This window comes from Pan paniscus, chromosome 11, assembly GCF_029289425.2.
Source record: "Pan paniscus chromosome 11, NHGRI_mPanPan1-v2.0_pri, whole genome shotgun sequence".
NCBI lineage: Eukaryota > Metazoa > Chordata > Mammalia > Primates > Hominidae > Pan > Pan paniscus.
This window is the reverse complement of record NC_073260.2, coordinates 8,936,181-8,955,045: the sequence shown is the minus strand read 5'-3', so window position 1 is coordinate 8,955,045 and position 18,865 is coordinate 8,936,181. Positions and strand designations below refer to the sequence as shown.

The 18,865-nt window shown below is 52.8% G+C and overlaps 1 protein-coding gene across 1 annotated transcript in view; it reads left to right on the top strand.

Annotated features, from left to right (window-relative positions):
• Positions 1-18,865, top strand: part of HMCN2 (hemicentin 2) — a 165,230-nt gene that overhangs the window by 127,898 nt on the left and 18,467 nt on the right. Inside the window, exons 74-85 of the mRNA XM_008975935.4 lie at positions 798-925; positions 1,815-1,971; positions 2,906-3,027; positions 4,176-4,340; positions 6,162-6,269; positions 6,567-6,701; positions 7,116-7,250; positions 8,244-8,434; positions 9,331-9,544; positions 10,947-11,081; positions 12,118-12,308; positions 13,942-14,023. Coding sequence (XP_008974183.3) covers positions 798-925; positions 1,815-1,971; positions 2,906-3,027; positions 4,176-4,340; positions 6,162-6,269; positions 6,567-6,701; positions 7,116-7,250; positions 8,244-8,434; positions 9,331-9,544; positions 10,947-11,081; positions 12,118-12,308; positions 13,942-14,023 — 1,763 coding nt within the window. The remainder of the gene's footprint in view (positions 1-797; positions 926-1,814; positions 1,972-2,905; positions 3,028-4,175; positions 4,341-6,161; positions 6,270-6,566; positions 6,702-7,115; positions 7,251-8,243; positions 8,435-9,330; positions 9,545-10,946; positions 11,082-12,117; positions 12,309-13,941; positions 14,024-18,865) is intronic.

The following is an 18,865-nucleotide window of genomic DNA, read 5'->3' as shown; positions in this document are numbered from 1 at the left end:
GGGCACAGAATGCCATTGGCCCAGCCTGAGTGATGTGTCCATCCCCCATCCAATCAACTGTGGCCAGGGGCGGGATTGCACGGTACAGACATGGCCCTTGGAAAGGGCATTTTTCAGATCTAGGGGCTGCTCTCAGGAAGAGCAGGGTGCTGCGCCTTCTGCGTCTCGGGAGAGGTCAAGCCCAGGAGGGTGCTGGAGATGCCCAAAGCAGCCCTTCTCTCCATCTTTCCAGTGTTGGCTTGGGCTGTGGGGAGCTGCTCATGGCTCTGACCCCCTGACCTTGGCCTCACAGATGCAAGACTCTGACCTCCAAAGTTAGCATCTGTATTAGTCCATTTTCATGTTGCTGATAAAGACATACCTGAGACTGGGCAATTTACAAAAGAAAGAGGTTTATTGGACTTGCAGTTTCACATGGCTGGGGAGGCCTCACAATCATGGTGGAAGGAAAGGAGGAACAAGTTACATCTTACGTGGATGGCAGCAGGCAAAGAGAGAGCTTGTGCAGAGAAACTTACGTTTTTAAAACTATCAGATCTCGTGAGACCCATTCACTATCACGAGACCAGCACGGGAAAGACCCGCCCCCCAATTCAATCATCTCTCACCAGGTCCCTCTCACAACATGTGGGAATTATGGGAGCTACAAGATGAGATTTGGGTGGAGACAGAGCCAAACCATATCAGCATCCTCTCACTGGGAAAGTGGGGGCAGAGGGAAGGGGCTTGCTAGAGACAGCCCTGCTCCAGACCCCACTGGCTTGCTCATCTCCAGGGCAACCCCCCGTCCATTCTAGGTTCGAAATTCTGCCTGAGGGTTCCCTGAGAATCCAGCCAGTCCTTGCCCAGGACGCCGGCCAATACCTCTGCCTGGCATCCAACTCTGCTGGCTCCGATCGTCAAGGCCGTGACCTACGGGTCTTGGGTAGGTGGCCTGGGGAAGGCCTTCAATGTCCAGTCCCTGTCGGGGCCCAGTCCTTCTTAGTTTCTGAGTCACCCCAGCTGTAGGAGCCAAGAGCCAATGGTCTTCAAATGTTTTTGACCATGAAGCCCATTAGTAAAAAGTCGTGATCATGCACACTCAAAGGACACAGATAGATGTATTTTAGTGCATATATTACGTAACAGAACAGCGATTCGATTAAGTAAGAAACCATGTACAAAAGGTAAAACAAGTCTGAGACGCCGAGGCAGGAGGATCACTTGATCCCAGGAGTTTGAGACCAACCTGGGCAACATAGTGAGACCCCATCTCTGCAAAAAAAAATGTTTAAATTAGCCAAGCATGGTGGCACATGCCTGTAGTCCCAGCTACTTGGGAGGCTGAGGTGGGAGGATCACTTGAGCCCGGGAGTTTCAGGCTATAGTGAGCCATGATCACGCCACTGCACTCCAGCCTGGGTGACAGAGTGAGACTCCGTCTACAAAAAAAAAAAAAAAAAAAGTAAAACGTGAAAGGATAAAATTCAAAATCACTAGAATCAGATGCCCCAGTCTCCTCCCGCTCCAACAGATCAGCTTGTAAGAGGTTGCTCTGGCGGGCCCTGGCCTCAGGTGGGGGCTGATGGGAGTGGAGGCCTGGAGGCTTCAGTCAAGGAAAGGCACTGAGGGGGTGCCAGGCTCAGGGACGGGGAAAGCCCAAAACACCCTGCTGGAAGCGCTGTCTCGGGGCTTTCTCCTGCCCTCTCCCTCTGTGCTCCCTCAGGGATGGGTGGAAGACAGTAGGCAGTGGCTTTGCCTCTGGGCACAGCCTCAGAGAGCCCCCAGCCCCTGTGCCCCCTGCACCTGTCTCCTGACCACTGTGCTCTCCCCAGAGCCTCCAGCCATCGCCCCCAGCCCCTCCAACCTGACCCTGACTGCCCACATCCCAGCCTCGCTGCCCTGCGAGGCCAGCGGCTCCCCTAAGCCCCTGGTGGTCTGGTGGAAGGACGGACAGAAGCTGGACTTCCGCCTGCAGCAGGGCGCCTACCGGTAACGAGCTGGACCTTGCGGTGGCTTCCTGAGATGCACGGGGCGGGGAGGCACTCTCGTCTCACGGGGGCATGGGGCAGGGACGGGGCGGGGTGTGCTCAGGTCTCACTGGAGTCAGGACCAGAACTTGTGTCTCAACTTTGGGGATCAGAGAGTCCTCACACTGAGATAGGGGTGAGGGCACTGGGGATATACAGCTAAACAGAGACATCTGGGCTTTATTTATATCCACCAGAGTCACTCTTGTCTAAAAACAAAACATGAACTGGGTGTGGTAGCTCACACCTGTAGTCCCAGCACTTTGGGAGGCTGAGGTGGGAGGATTGCTTGAGGCCATGAGTTCAAGACCAGACTGGGCAACATAGTGAGACCCCATCTCTACAAAAAATTTAAAAATTAGCAGAGTATGGTGGTGGGTGTCTGTGGTCCCAGCTACCTGGGAGGCTGAGATGGGAGGATCCCCTGAGTCCGGGAGGTTGAGGCTGCAGTGAGCTGTGATTGTGCCACTGCACTCCAGCCTGGGCAACAGAACGAGACTGTCTCAAAAAAAAAAAAAAAAAAAAAAAAAAAAAAAAAAAAGAATGTCAATTTTTAAAAACTGGAAAACCAGTGTAACAAGCCTAGACCTAGTGAAAATGAAATCAGTAACTAAGACTCTGAGCCACTTTGAAGTGGTTGTTCTTACAGAAGTTATGATAGATGGTTATTATAACAAATGTGCAGGGTTACAGAGAAACAGGGATGAAAATGAAAATCACTCACAAATCCACCAGCTAGACCTATGGGGTAGAAACTTCTAGAAGCCATTTCTAGAGTCAGGGCTGCAGGTCAGATACAGGAAGGGGAAATGGGCGTGAGACCCCCCACAGCCAGAAAGCCACAGCTGGTCTCTATCAGCCCAGCAGCCACTTGGCCGTCCGTCTGTCCACCCCAGGCTCCTGCCCTCCAATGCCCTGCTCCTCACGGCCCCCGGCCCCCAGGACTCAGCCCAGTTTGAGTGCGTGGTGAGCAATGAGGTGGGCGAGGCCCACAGGCTGTACCAGGTGACCGTCCATGGTGAGTCAGGGCAGAGGTGGAGGGGGACACCTGGGATGGGGGCAGTGCCTTCCCGCTCTTGGGTGCTCTCCCTGCCAGCAGGGAATTGTGTGGCTTTTTCCTGTGCTGCACTGGACACCTCCTCCAGGAAGGCCTCTCAGATCCTGCTGGGCCACACTGGCATGACCCCAGCTCCGGCACAGTTCCTGGCACACGGGAGCTCACAGGAGAGGCCTCTCCCAAATCCAGAATGTTCTAAACTCAAATCTGACCTTGTCATCACCCCCGTTAAAAATCCCTCCCTCCACAGCTGCCCGCTGCCCCCAGGATAGAATGCAACAATTCAGCTGGACGTACCAGGTCCTGTGTGGTCTGGCCCTGCCAGATTCAGCTCATGCCAGACCTGCCTCATTCCAGGGTCTAATCAAGCTGCTCAGCTTCTTGTTTCTTGCCTCAAGGGCTTTGCACACGCTGTTGCCTTTGCCGGGATCACTCTTCCCCTCACTCAGCAAACACCTGCTTTCCCTTCAGATCGCAGGTTAAATGCCACTTCCCCTGGAGGTCTCCTCTGGCCTCCCCTACTCCAAGTGGGAAACCCACGAGTAACCCCCTGTGAAGTTACTAGGCCAGGGTCTCTATAGAAAGCTGTATCCCACTGGGTGCAGTGGCATGTGCCTATGGTCCCAGCTGCTCAGGAGGCTGAGACGGGAGGGTCGCTTGAGCCCAGGGAGTCCTGAGCTATAGTGCACTATGCTGATTGGGTGTTCGCACTAAGTCCAGCATCAATATGGTGACCTCCCGGGAGCGGGGGACCACCAGGCTGCCTAAGGAAGGGTGAACCTGCCCAGGTCAGAAACAGAGCAGATCAAGGCTCTCACGTTGATCAGCAGTAGGATCACACTTGTGATTAGCCACTGCATTCCAGCCTGGGCAACATATTGAGACCCCATCTCTGAAAAAATACACTTTTTTTTAAAGAAAAAAAACTATAGCCCCGTGCCCAGAAGGATTTGCTGAGTGGGCAAACGTGACTTCTCCCTCTGTTGCCACCTCCCTCCTTGGCCCTTTGTCGCTAATGTCACCTTGTGTACTAGCTTTACCCCCTGGCCCTGTGGCCGTGAGTGCCCTGTGCCCGCCGGCAGGGCCTTAAGCCTTGTCTTGGGTTTCAGTGCCTCCCACCATTGCCGACGACCAGACAGACTTCACTGTGACCATGATGGCACCCGTGGTCCTCACATGTCACAGCACGGGTATACCAGCTCCGACCGTGTCCTGGAGCAAGGCAGGCGCCCAGCTAGGAGCTCGGGGGAGTGGCTATCGTGTCTCACCATCGGGTAAGTGAGGGTAAGCCACAGAGAGAGGCAGCTGAGGGGAGACTGGGAGAGCAGGCAGAGGGGGTGAAAGGTCACATGGCGGAATAGGATGGAACAATCTGGCCTGGCTCTGCCTCTCCTGGCTGTGTGACCTGGGAGGACCCTCTCGCCCTCTCTGAGCTCCATATTCTCCTCCATGCTCTGCAGTGTTGAGACCCATCAGTGGTTCCCCAAGGCCCTCTGGCATACAAGTGCTATTTCATGGCAAAATAAGAAAAATAATAGCTCCCTGGGAGTTTTTGTAAACCTGGTTTAATCCCATCAGGAAGATCCTCCTGTATTCTGAAGTTATCTTTGGTGTTGAAACTTCCTTTTCTTGATGATATTAAGATAATAGTACATGGTGATTTTTTTTAAGATGGAGTCTTGCTCTGTTGCCCAGGCTGGAGTGCAATGGCGCTATCTCCGCTCACTGCAGCCTTCACCTCCCAGGTTCAAGGGATTCTCCTGGCTCAGCTTCCCAGGTAGCTGAGATTACAGGCACCTGCCATCATGTAGGCATGATTTCTGTATTTTTGTAGAGATGGGGTTTCACTATGTTGGCCAGGCTGGTCTTGAATTCCTGACCTCAGGTGATCTGCCACCTCAGCCTCCCAAAGTGCTGGAATTACAGGGGTGAGCCACCATGCCCGGCCTAACATGGTGATTTTTTAAATGTCTTTGCTTGTCAAAATAAAACGTTGGAAGCTTTATGGAGAGTCTCCAAATTTATTTGTTAGTTCATTAGCGAAATACTAAAGTCTAGGAACCACTGGCCAAACCTGTGATTTTCAAACTCTTCTGAAGCAATAGAACTTCCTTCCAGGCCAGGCGCAGGGACTCACGCCTGTAATTCCCGCACTTTGGGAGGCTGAGGCAGGAGGATTGTTTGAAGCCAGGCAACACAGCAAGACCCCATGTCTACAAACACATTTTAAAAAATTAGCCAGGTGCGGTGGTGCATGCCTGTGGTCCCAGCTGCTTGGGAGGCTGAGGTGGGAGGATTGCTTGAGTGTAGGAGTTCAAGGATGCAGTGAGCTATGATTGCACCACTGTACTCCAGCCTGGGCAACAGAGTGAGACTCTGTCTCAAAACAAAATACAAAACGAAAACTTCTTTCCAATAAGTGTAATAAGTGGTAACAGCAAAGTCCAACAAGTGAAACAAACCACAGTTCTGGTTCCATCTGGGGCTGGGACAGGGGCTGTGGGCGGGCCAGAGTGCCGTGGGCCTTGCTTCCTTCCCCCACCCAGCAGGCCCCCAGGGGTCCACGGAGCACAATTTAGAACCCTCGTCACTTGACTGCCAAGGTGCAGCCTGCAGTCTGGGAAGGTTAAAATGGTGTTCACTGAGTAACCAAGGCTAAGGCCAGGAGGATAAAGGGAGGAGAGGAGGCAGTAATCCTGGGAGGCTTCCTAGAGGAGGTGAGTTTTTAGCAGAGCAAGGTGAGAATGACAGGGTGTGGCACTGTGAGCGGGGGATTACAGGCAGGGGAGTGGCAGATCCTGGAACTTCACAGCCTAAAGGGTCTAGAGACCATCTTGTCTGATTCTTCATTGCGCACATGGGGAAACTGAGGTCCGGAGAGTGGAAGGAACTCGCCCATGTCTCTGCTTTGGGCAGGGCACAGAGGCAAACCTAGATGCCAGGTTCCCATACAGTCACATCCCCCAGACTGTTTGTAAATGGGCAAAGGAGGCAGGTTGAGTGACCAGAGACAGAGTGGGGTTGTGTAGGAGCCCTGCCACCTCCATCCCTGGGGACCTCTGTCCTGATCCCCTCACCCTGATTCCCACCAACAGGTGCCCTGGAGATCGGGCAGGCCCTCCCCATCCACGCAGGCCGCTACACCTGCTCAGCCCGCAACGCTGCCGGCGTAGCCCACAAGCACGTCTTCCTCACTGTGCAAGGTAAGGGTCCGTGGTCCAGACCCCAGAGTTCCTAGGGCCAGGGGAGCAGGTGGAGAGCCAGAGGCAGGTGGGGCTCAGGATGGAGGTGAGGCCCCGGGTCTCAGAGGCCCCGACCTGTCTCCCATGGGATTCTTTGGCAGGAAAAGAATCAGCCATGGCGTCCTTGTTGCTGTGGCCGATGTTTCTAGAACCCCCGTTCTTCTTAGAGGCCTCTCTCTCTGATGCTCCGAGGCCCCCTGGTTGGAGGAGTTGTGTTAAGGACATTCTCAGGACCCTCTGCACCCCCGTCCTTTGTAGCCTCCCCGGTGGTGAAGCCGCTGCCCAGCGTGGTTCAGGCAGTGGCAGAGGAGGAGGTGATGCTGCCCTGCGAGGCCTCAGGCATCCCCCGGCCGACCATCACCTGGCAGAAGGATGGGCTCAACGTCGCTACTGGTGAGGGCCCCTGGCAGCCAGCCTGGGAAGGGAAGAGAAGAGCGTGGGCCTGGGCGGGGCGGGGGGGTCCTGCTTCCTGCCCTGGGAGACCCCGCAGACCTGCTGAGAGGTCCTGGAAAGCCCCTGGCCTGCCCAGATACGCCCCCACCCTTGCTCTGGCCTCCCCGTCCCCAACCCTTCTCCTGTCACCATGGCCTGAGATGCCATCCGAGCACTCGGTGGCTGAGGTGGGAGGTCGGGAGGGGGCAGCTGGGCTGGGCTCAGGGTCAGGCTTCTTGGCTCCTTCTGTCCCTTGGTCATTCTGTGACCCCAGCAAGTCATTTGCTCCCTGTGGGACAGAATAGCCCAATCTGCCCACCTCGGGGGTCCCCAGTCCCAGCTCCCAGGCCCCCGATTTTCTTCTTCCTCGTTCAGGAGTGAGTACCCAGGTCCTACCAGGCGGACAGCTGCGGATTGCCCATGCCAGCCCAGAGGATGCTGGAAACTATCTCTGCATCGCTAAGAACAGTGCGGGCAGTGCCATGGGGAAGACGCGGCTGGTGGTGCAAGGTGGGAGTGAGGACGGGGCCGAGGTGGGCCCTGGCAACTGAGGGGCTTTGAGGCTTCTGCAAGCTTCTCCCTTCCCTGCCTGGCAGGGCACACTGCTTATAGTTCTAGAAGGAATTAAGGGGAAAACATCTCTCATTGTGCGCCTGAGTTCTGGTTTCAGACATAAACTCCCATCCCCTCTGCCTTCTCTCTGGCCCTGTGGAACACAAGTCTAGCATCCCTCATTCATTCCGGTTTCCAGTAGCTGTAGCCTCTCTGGCCCTGCTCTGGCACACACACAATTACATGTGCCCTTCCCTTAGTTTGATCAATCATTGGCTTCAAAGATCAGGTGGCATCACTGGCCAAAAATCTACAAAGTCTGCTGGGAATATTCAGTCAGGCCAGTCGTGTCTTGGCCCCCGTGGCCTGCTTTGTGGTATCTCAGTGGCCGTCCCCGCCCGCAGCTATGTAGGGCTGGAGTCAGACTCTGGCTGTGAACTCAGAGGGGCTCCTGGCTCCAGGCTTCCTCCGCTTCTCCTTGTCCAGCGTGCTCCTCTCCCCTCGGACCTGTAGCATCGCTGGTCACCAGACCAGCCAGACACCAAGCCAGTGACCCTCACTCCGCCCAGCATAGCTCCTCCGCAGGGATGCTCTGTGACAGCTGCCCTGCTTTTGTTCCTGGAGGTGGCCTAGTACAAGGTCCAAGTGGACCCTGCCCAAGGCCTCTGTCCTGCAGCTTTTAGTCTTCTGTGTGTGCGTGTATATGTGCATGCATGTGTGTGTGTGTGTACACGTGTGCACAGGTGCAATGGAATCACCGTCACAGCTACACCAAACTCAGGGAGTCCCCAAATCATCCTGAGCACGGGCAATGGCCTATCACTAGGGAGTTGGAGGGGGCAGGTGATGGCCAGGGAGGGCTGAAGGGCTGGGCCAAAGGCCAATGGCCCCGGGATGGTGTCAGCCGCCTCCCTGAGCCCCGGTTCCGAGTGGGCCTCCCTCTGCCCGCAGTCCCACCAGTGATCGAGAATGGCCTCCCAGACCTGTCCACCACCGAAGGCTCCCACGCCTTCTTGCCTTGCAAGGCGAGGGGCAGTCCTGAGCCCAACATCACCTGGGACAAAGATGGCCAGCCTGTGTCGGGCGCCGAGGGGAAGTTCACCATCCAGCCTTCTGGGGAGTTGCTGGTGAAGAACTTGGAGGTGAGGCACTGCCCCAAGGGGCACAGCAGGGAATAATGGCTGAGACCCCTGTTTGTCATGCTCTGCGCTGAGCCCTGTGCAGCCTTTAACCCTGGGAGCCTGGGGAAATCAGTGTCACCATCCCGGGTACAGACGGCCAGAACTGAGGCTCAAAGTGTACCTAGTTGTCCACCATTGCCAAGAGGCAGAACCCAAATTTGAACCTGGACCTCGGCAGACAGCCCCTGGGGAAGGGAGGGAACTCGGACTGGGGCTCAGGGATACGGCGATGACTTTGTGTCCTGAAAGTCTACCCAGTTGTTGTCAACCATGCGTTGGCATTAACCGTCCTCTGGGTTTTGGGGAGTGTTGAGCCAGGGGTATGGGTGGGACCCCCAACCCCCTTCCCCTCAGGACTCATCAGATTCTGCAATTTTATGATGAGACCCTCTCCAGATGGGTTCAGTGGACACACCTAGAGGGGTCAGAGGCATTGGACCCGGCCACCCAGGGAGCCTGGGGGTGCAGTGGTGAGCGCACCGGCCCTGCTTGAATGCACCATAAAACTCCTCCTCTTGGAGCCCCTGTTGGGCCCTCTATCAGGGCACCAAAAGCAAGGCCTGCAGTGCAGGTCAAGTTCTGAGGACAGGGCGACACACAGTAGGTGTTTGGTAAACACTGGCTATTGCGATCATGCAGTCAGGGCTGGGGTTATGAAGCAGCAGAGCGTGTGAACGCTGTAGGGCAGGGCAAGGGCGCGGTGGTGATGCTGATCCGTTTGCTAGCTGTGTGACCTTGGGCAAGTCACTCCCCCTCTCTGGGCTGGATGCTCCATGAGAACCTTCAAGGTTCAGGGGCATCCTGACCTATGCCGAGGTAGGGGCAGTTCTCCGGCCAACCCCTTTCTTTGCTCACAGGGTCAGGACGCAGGCACCTATACCTGTACCGCTGAGAATGCCGTGGGCCGGGCCTGCCGCCGCGTGCACCTCACCATCCTGGCACTGCCTGTGTTCACTACCCTGCCTGGGGACCTCAGCCTGCGCCTTGGGGACAGGCTGTGGCTTCGCTGTGCAGCCCGGGGCAGCCCCACCCCTCGCATTGGCTGGACTGTCAACGACCGGCCAGTCACAGGTCTGGGTCTGCTGGGCATGGGTGGGACAGAGAGCCAGGACACCGGGAGGTTAAGAAGGGAGGGCAGGTGGGGAGACCCAACCTAGTGGAAAGGAAGAGGTTGTCAGCCAGCCCTGTTGGTTCTGGGTCTTCCAACGTGGCCCTATGTAGGGGGACAGGGCAAACCCAGCTGTGGCCATATGTGACAAGCCATATATCAGAGCTGGCAAGAGGCCACCTGAGAAGACTCAACCCAGAAACCTCAGGGCCAGGAAGGGGAGGCCTGTGTTCTAGTCCAGAGCTGCTGCTCCCATTGTGGGACCCTCAGCAAACCCCTTTTGCTGGGGGCCCATGGGGACTCTGTCCTCCTACTAGAAACCCAGGCGATGTCTAGGGAGACACAGGGCCTGTGGAGTACCTGCTGGGTACTCAATGTTTGCTGAATTGATAAATTGCTAAGTCCCCTCCACTGCAAAATGATACTTTCCTACATTAGGATATGACATCACACATTCCTAACTCTGAGTCCCCAGGTGTGGAATACCCATGCACACCTGTGGTGAAGGCTTTGCTGGGCCCCACCACTTCCTGGGGAGGGACCTTGGGCAGGTATAATAGTTCGGCCTGTCTGAGCGCCGCTCTCCATCTGTTAAATGGACATAACCAGGGGTCCTGAGGACAGAATGACAATGGAGGGGCCGTGCTCGGCACAGGCCTGGCCTGGAGTAGATGCCCAATTGATGGTACTGCTTGTCTGTATTCCTCTCCTAGAGGTGATGGCCCACCCCAAAGGAAAAGTTCATTATTAGAATCCTTCTCTCGGCCGGGCGCGGTGGCTCACACCTGTAATCCCAGCACTTTGGGAGGCCAAGGCGGGTGGATCACCTGAGGTCAGGAGTTCGAGACCAGCCTGGCCAACATGGTGAAACCCCATCTCTACTAAAAATACACAATTAGCTGGGCGTGGTGGCACATGCCTGTAATCCCAGCTACATGGGAGGCTAAGGTAGGAGAATTCGTTGAACCTGGGAGGTGGAGGTTGCAATGAGCTGAGATTGCGTCATTGCACTCCAGCCTGGGCAACAAGAGTGAAACTGTCTCAAAGAAAAAAAAAAAAGAATCCTTCTCTCTAGAAATCATGGCAGTGTTTCAGTAAGTGCCCTGTGCTGAGAGGCCCCCAAAAACCTGCCCTTGACCGTTTATCAAACACACAGTGTGCACTGGAAAATGGTAGAAGGCAGGTTCATTAACCGCAGCCTTCAGTGTGGCCTGTGCCTCCCAGGAACGGGTCTGATTTGATCAACCTTCACCCAGGACTCCCATCTGTTTCTGCATTTTTATTAAGTTCCTGCAGGTACCCAGGCACCAGGGAAGTGTTTAGGGCAGGAGTTCCCTGCACCCGACTTCTCTTTCTCCACCACAGAAGGGGTGTCTGAGCAGGATGGAGGCAGCACGCTGCAGCGGGCCGCTGTCTCCAGAGAAGACAGCGGGACCTATGTCTGCTGGGCGGAGAACAGAGTGGGCCGCACGCAGGCGGTCAGCTTCGTCCACGTGAAGGGTAGGGCACATTCCCCAGGTGGCTTCTCTCTCAAGACCTCCAGTCTATTGGGACCCAATCTATTGGTTTCCTAAGAACCCAGCCTCCTGTCCTCTGAACTAGTGGTTCCCCACCCTGGCTGCACGTTAGAATCCCCTGGGGGACTTTAAATTCTGAAGTCCAGGTTCTACCTCCAACTCTGTAAACCACCTCTCTGGGGTGAGGCCTAGGCATCAGTATTTTTGACACTCCCAAGACGACCCTGGCTGCAGGTAGAATTGGAATCTGACCAACTGCCCTACAGCACTACCTGCAGCTGGATGGTGCCAGGGTAGGAGGAGAGCATGGAGGCCAGGGCATCCTGGCAGAAAAATGCCAGAAGCTTGCCAGCCAGCCAGTTGTCCCCTATGACCTACTCATCCACCAGGAGTAGCACAGGAGCCCTCGGTGACGCCATGTCTTAGTTTGCACAACCTCAGGATGGGTGGGGCTGGATAGGGGGAATGAGCAGCCCCAGGCACCAAAAGAGAACTGCAGCTTTTGGTAGATCCAACCTCAGGAAACCAGGAAGGATATAAGCCAGTCCAGAGCATCCAAGAGTGTTTTGAGATTAGCATGAATCTCATAGTGTTGCTTTGTACAACAGAGGTGTCTAGGGTTCTTGTTTTTTTATAGTTATTGATTTCCAAAGTACCTGGCAGGTACTCTACTGCTAGTGTAATCCATCTGTGAAAGAGAGTATATGACACGCGTAACACTGCCTTCCTGCCTGTGCCCATCTCAGGCATCACTAATCAATCACAGCACTGTTCTCATTCAGCTTCAAATGCTTCTCAGCACAGTTCTTGGAAAGTCTTTGCCAGTCTTTGTGACTTGACCCATGACATGAACACTGTTTGCTGTTCCTGATGCACTGACTAAACACAACCACGCTGTGCTAGCAGGAGCCTCTGGAGGCCCCTGGAGGCAGGAGTTGGGCAGTCCTTTGGGGTTTATGGGAGGCTGAGCCAGCAGGGAACCTCTTTTCTGACAACTTGCTTGATGTCACCCCATGCAGAGGCTCCCGTCCTACAAGGGGAGGCTTTCTCCTACCTTGTGGAACCTGTAGGAGGCAGCATTCAGCTAGACTGTGTGGTGCGTGGAGACCCAGTGCCGGACATCCGCTGGATCAAAGATGGCCTTCCACTGCGGGGCAGCCACCTCCGGCACCAGCTGCAGAATGGCTCGCTGACCATCCGCAGGACTGAGGCAAGGCGGGGTCTGGCACCTTGGGTGGGACCACCGAGGACAACTCTACGCTTTTTCTGATTGCTCAAGAGGGTTCTTCATATTGCCCCCTCTGCTTCTGCAGTGTACAAAGCACCTCCCTGCCCATTCCTCAGATATCCTCCCACTAGCACCAATATTGACCTCCAGCCACTGGGCTTTTCCGTTCCTCCGTCATCCACCCATTCAATGGAGCGAGTTAGTTCTACCTCATAGGATTGTAATTAGAAATCAGTGAGATGTCTCATACCCATTATTTAAGAGTGATCTGTGGGTAATGCCTCCAAAATGTTGTTATTAACCTCAGGGGGCAGGGTAGGCAGGTAATAGTGCTCCCCATTTACAGACGAAGACACTGAAGTTCAGAGAGGCCCACAACCAATAAGTGCAGGAGGCAGCGCCCCCACCCCCAGGTCTCCTGCCTCAGGCCCCGTGCTGTTTCCAAAACCTTGGGCCCTGGGGCAGCCCCTCTCAACTTCCCTTTTGTGTCTCAAGTTCTGGTGATTGTGCAGAAATCCCCAAGTCAGTCCTGACTCAAGTTCATCTTAGGGGCCTTGATCTCACCCATTTGGGAACCTTTCTCTGGGTAGTAATGATAATAGGACTAGTAATAAGAGTAGTAGTAAGAGCAGTGGTAATAATGGCTCCTGTTACCCAAGTACTAACTGTGGGCCAGGCACGGGGCCTTGCACTTAGCAAGCATTATTCCATTTGATGCTTATAAGATCCTAGCAGTTATCACTCCCATTTTACAGAAGGGGTAACTGAGGCTCCAGAGGCATGAAAATGTCCTAAGTAATGGGCTCAGGGCAGTAAGCAGTGAGGCTGGGATTCAGTCCCATGTTGGTCTGACCTCCAAACCTACACTCTTAACTTTGTGCCATGCTATCCCCCCCAGTCCCTTGGGTGTGGCCCCCCAGATACCATCTTCTGGGAGTGGACGTGGCCTCAGGCTGCCCCAGGCCCATCTGATGGTGGTGCTGCCACTCAGAAGTGATGTGAGCCAGCGCGCCACCTGAGTTCCATCACATATCCATGGGCCACCTGTTAGGGAAACGCTGCAAACCATCTCCCTTCTGGAAGACTCACTTTGCACACTGGCACAATAAATGCCCTGAGAGGTCCTGCAGTTCAGACTGCCATCCTGTTCATACAACACAGGTGTCTAATGTTCTTGTTTTCCTATAGTTATTGATTTCCAAAGTACCATAACATGTTGTCAACTCAATGTCTCCCAAACTTACTTGACCATGGAACCCTTTTCTCCAAGGAGTCTCAAATAATGTGCCATGGGACAGTAAGATTTCAACGTACACAGTTTGGAAGAGGTGGATCTACACCATGCTTTTCCAGCAAGTTGTTCCACCTAAGGCAACAAGGACCTTAGTCACAGCCCCCTGTTTTCGGGTGTGAAAAGGGGCTGGATTCTCTTTGCATGTCTGCTGACAAGTGGTCACAGAGGCCCTTCTGTTGCTCTGTGGGGGATCAGGTGTCCCTGGCTGGTTCACAGCCTAAGCCCCTTGCTGGCTGGCTGCCCTCAGTCCCCTACCCAACTGTCTGAGCCGCTCATCTTCTTCTCTGAGCACCATGTCCCCTCTCCTGTGCCCACTTGCAGAGGGACGATGCGGGACAGTACCAGTGCCTGGCAGAGAATGAGATGGGCGTGGCGAAGAAAGCGGTGATCCTCGTCCTGCAGAGTGAGTCTCGGCCTCAGCAGAGTGGGGACGTGGGAAGTGTGCTCGGGGACAGCGGTGGCGTGTGCAGCCTAGAGGGCAGACAGCAGGGCTGGGACTTGGAATTCTTTCATTAATACTTACTTGGAACACACATTGAATCCTACCAAATGTTTCCCAAATGTGGGGTGACTGAGACTCAGGACTGAGCTAAAGAAAACCTGGCAACCTGGGCCTGGGGGAACTGGGCATTTAAAACTCAGACCAGCCGTCAAGATCACCGCGACAGCTCTCGCATGTGCCAAGCAGCTCGTAGTTTACCAGGTGCTGTTTGAGCCTCAGAATAACACTGTGAAGTTGTCTCAATAGGGATTTTGTAGAAAATGTTTTATTGAAGATGAACACCTGTGGAGAAGAGCCAGGATCCTAAGTGCAGAGCTCGTGAATTTTTACAATGCGAACCCACCCAGTTAACCAGCAACCAGATCAAAGAAATAGGACAGCGCCGGCTCCCAGCCTCCAGCATGCCCACCTCTGCTTACTGCCCCCTGCCCCAATAATCACTGTCCTGGATTCTGCCTCTTTAAAAAAAAAAAAAAAAAACTTTATTGAGTTATAATTTGCATACCATAAAATTCACCCGTTCATGCAATGCAATATTATTTAACCTTAAAAAGGAAATTCTAGGGCTGGGCTTGGTGACTCACAGCTGTAATCCCAGCACTTTGGGAGGCCAAGGCGGGTGGATCACCTGGGGTCTGGAGTTCAAGAACAGCCTGACCAGCATAGTGAAACCCTGTCTCTACTAAAAATACAAAAATTAGCTGGGCGTGGTGGCGCGCCTGTAATCCCAGTCATTCAGGAAGCTGAGGCAGGAAAATCACTTGAACCCAGGAGGCAGAGGTTGCAGTGAGCCAAGATCCTGCCATCGCACTCCAGCCTGGTTGACAGGCAAGACTCAATCTCAAAAAAAAAAAAGAACAAAAGGAATGAAATTCTGACACAGGCTACAACATAGATGAACCTTGAGGTCATTATGCGAAGTGGAAAAAGCCGGTCACAAAAAAACAAACACTGTATGATTCTGTTTATATGAGGGGCCTAGAGTGGCCAAAAGCATAGAGACCCAAAGTAGTATGGAGCTTGCCAGGGGCTGCAGGGAGGGGAGAAGGGGGAGGTAGAATTTAATGAGTCCGGAGTTTCAGTTTAGCAAGAGAAAAAAGTTCTGGAGATTGTACAACAATGTCAAATACTCAACACTACTGAAGTGTACACTTACAAATGGTTCAATGATAAATTTTATGTAATGTATTTTTTTACAACTATTATCGTTACTAATATTTTTTGAGACAGGGTCTGGCTCTGTTGCTCAGGCTGGAGTGCAGTGGCGCCATCTCTGCTCACTGCAACCTCCGCCTCCTGGGTTCAAGCGTTTCTCCTGCCTCAGCCTCCTGAGTAGCTGGGATTATAGGCGCACGCCACCACACCCGGCTAATTTTTGTATTTTTAGTAGAAACGGGGTTTCACCATGTTGGCCAGGCTGCTCTTGAACTTCTGATCTCAGGTGATCCACCTGCCTTGGCCCCCCAAAGTGCTGGGATTACAGGAGTGAGCCACTGCACCTAGGGCTTGTGCTCATTCTTAAATGGAGTTGTTTATTTTACTAGTGAGTTTCTAGAGTTCTTTACATAGCATGGATATAGCCCTTTATCAGATACATGATTTGCAAATATTTCTCCCAGTCTGTGGCTTGTCTTTGCATTTTCTTAATGGTGACTTTGAAGAGCAAAAGTGTTAAAATTTGGTGAAGTCCAAATTTATCCATTTTGTATTTTTTGAATCATGTATTTAGGGTTACACCTTTTAAAAATCTTGGCCTAATCTAAGGTCATCTTTTTCTTTTCTTTTCTTTCTCTTTCTTTTTTTTTTTTTTTTTTTTAATATTTTTGGGACAGAGTCTCACTCTGGTGCCAAGGCTAGAGTGCAGTGGCAAGATCTCAGCTCACTGCAACTTCCACCTCCAAGGTTCAAGCAATCCTTGTGCCTCAGCCTCCCAAGTAGCTGGGATTACAGGCACGCACCACCACACCTGACTAATTTTTGTAATTTTAGTAGAGACGAGGTTTCATCGTGTTGCCCAGGCTGGTCTCGAACTCCTAGCCTCAAGCAATCCACCTGCCTCGGCCTCCTAAAGTGCAGATTACAGGCATGAGCCACTGGGCCCTACATTTTCTTATATGATTTTTGTAGTTTTAGTTCTCACATTTAGGTCTGTGATCCATTTTGAGTTAATTTTTGTGCGGGGTAAGGGTCTGACTTCCTTTTTTGCATATGGATAGCCAATTGTTCCAGTACCATTTATGTTGATCTTGAATTTCTTTCAGTGATGTTTTGTAGTTTTGAATGTACTGGTCTTATATTTTTGTTAAATTGATTTTAAGTCTTTTTATTATTGTTGATGCTATTTTGGGTGGAATTGTTTTCTTTGATTTTTGGATTTGTAATTGCTAATATGTAGAGATACAGTTGAATTGATATCATATCATCTATGAATAGGGACAGTTTGACTATCTTTCTTTCAAATCTGCGTACCTTGAAGTTTTTTGCTTTGCCTTATTGCCTTGGTTGGACCCTCTGGTACACAGTTGAAGCAGCGAGAACAGCCATCCTTGCCTGGTTCCCTGGTTTAGGTGGAAAGCAGTCAGTCTCTCACCATGGGGCATGATGTTAGCTGTGAGTTTTTGTGGATGCCCTTTCTCAGGCTGAGGAAGTTCCCCTTTTGTACCTAGTGTGTTGAGAGTTTTTGTCATGCATGGAATAGGTTTGTGGTTCCAGACAAGATGGTATAGATGCACTTCTCCCTATTTCTCTTGCTAAGGACAGCTAAACACCTTGGACTTTATATAGAAGCAAACATAAAGAGCCTCTGAAAAGTAGACAAAAGAAGGAGGATAGACTACCGATCTTGGGACCTGAGGAGCAGCATGGTGGTGAATGCCCTGGTGTTTCTTTTTGTCCCTCATATCCTGGGCTGTGTACTTGAGAAGCCAACAACCTGGAACCACCAGTGGGCTCAGACACACGCATGTGCGCGTGTGCACACACGCACACACACACACACGGGGGCACGTGCACCTCAACGAGAGCCTGTCCTCTCTTGCAAAGGACTAGGAAAGGGACAGCACAGTAAGAAAGAAAACTTGTAAATAACAACCCCTAACCGGGTGTGGTGGCTCGTGTCTGTAATCCCAGCACTTTGGGAGGCTGAGGCAGCCAGATCGCTTGAGCTCAGGAATTTGATATCATCCTGGGCAATATGGTGAAACCCCACCTCTACCAAAAATACAAAAAAAAAAAAAAAAAAATAGCTGGGCATGGTGGCGCACACCTGTAATCCCAGCTACTTGAGAGGCAAACACCATGAAAAACACCTCTGCCCCATCATCACACCAACTGGGAGCCCCTAACTTCCACCCTCACCCCTGTACCGAGGCACTGCTCTCCCCACACTGGAGCAGGATGCTGTCAGGTGACACCTAATGAGGAGACAGAATTGTCACCACTGTCATCTACTGAGTGGGAAGCTCCTCCCCCGTGTGGCCAGGTGGGCAGCCAGGGTAGTGCCAGCAGAGGCCCAGTGTGGGCATGCCTCCACCCATCCACCCATGCTCAGCAGTAATGAGGCACCCCTCCCTGTTCCGGGCTGACCATGGAAGCCTCACAGGGAACCTGGGCTTCCACGCTGACCTGGCGGAAGTGAGTGGCACCACTTTTTCTTGGCAGTTTTCCAGCTCTGCCAAAAACGGAAGATTTAAATAAAAATCCGAGTCTTACAATACTGAAACTCACTTACACACCAGGAACAAGGAGAAGCTCAACTTACACACCAGGAACAAGGAAAATCTCAACGAAAGCAGACAACAGATGCCTACTGAGATAGTGCAGATACCAGGTAATCTGATAAGGACTTTTTTTTTTTTAGACAAGGTCTGACTCTGTTGCCCAGGCTGGAGTGCAGTGACATGATCAGGGCTCACTGCAGCCTGGGCTCGGGTGATCATCCCATCTCAGCCTCCCAAGTAGCTGGGACTGCAGGCACGTGCCACCACACCCGGCTAATTTTTATTTTTATGTATTTATTTTTTGTAGAGACAGGGTCTCCTTATGTTGCCTAAGCCAGTCTCAAACTCCTGGGCTCAAATGATCCACCTGCCTCAGCCTCCCAAAGTGGTGGGATTACAGGCATGAACCACTGCGCCTGACCAAGACTGAACTGTCACCACTGAGTGGGAAGCCCCTCGCCTACACAGGCCGAGTGGGGAGCAATAAGCAGTGCCCCTCTCCTTCCCAGCCAGGATGGTGCCGGCAGAGCCCCACTTGAAGCGCCAACTCCCACTGATCCCCAGCAATAATGAGGCACCCTCCCTGTTCCCGGGTGTCCATGGAGGCCACGTAGGGAACCCGGACTTCCACTCTCATCTGGCAGAAGTGAGTGGCACCTCCTTCCCCTGGCAGTGTTCCAGGTCTGCTAAGATGGAAGATTTAAATAAGAGCCCAAATCTTATCATACTGAAACTCACTTATCATACCAGGAACAAGGAAAAATCTCAGCTTGAATGAGAACTGACACTCAACAGACACCAACTGAGATAGCACAGATGTTTGAGTCATCTGATAAGGATTTCCTTTTTATTTTTTGATTGGGTCTTGCTCTGTCACCCAGACTGGAGTGCAATGGCACAATCACAGCTCACTGCAGCCTCGACCTCCTGGGCTCAAGCAATCCTCCCACTTCTCAGCCTCCCAAGTAGCTGGGACTGCAGGTGCATACCACCATGCCCGGCTACTTTATTTATTTTTTGTAGA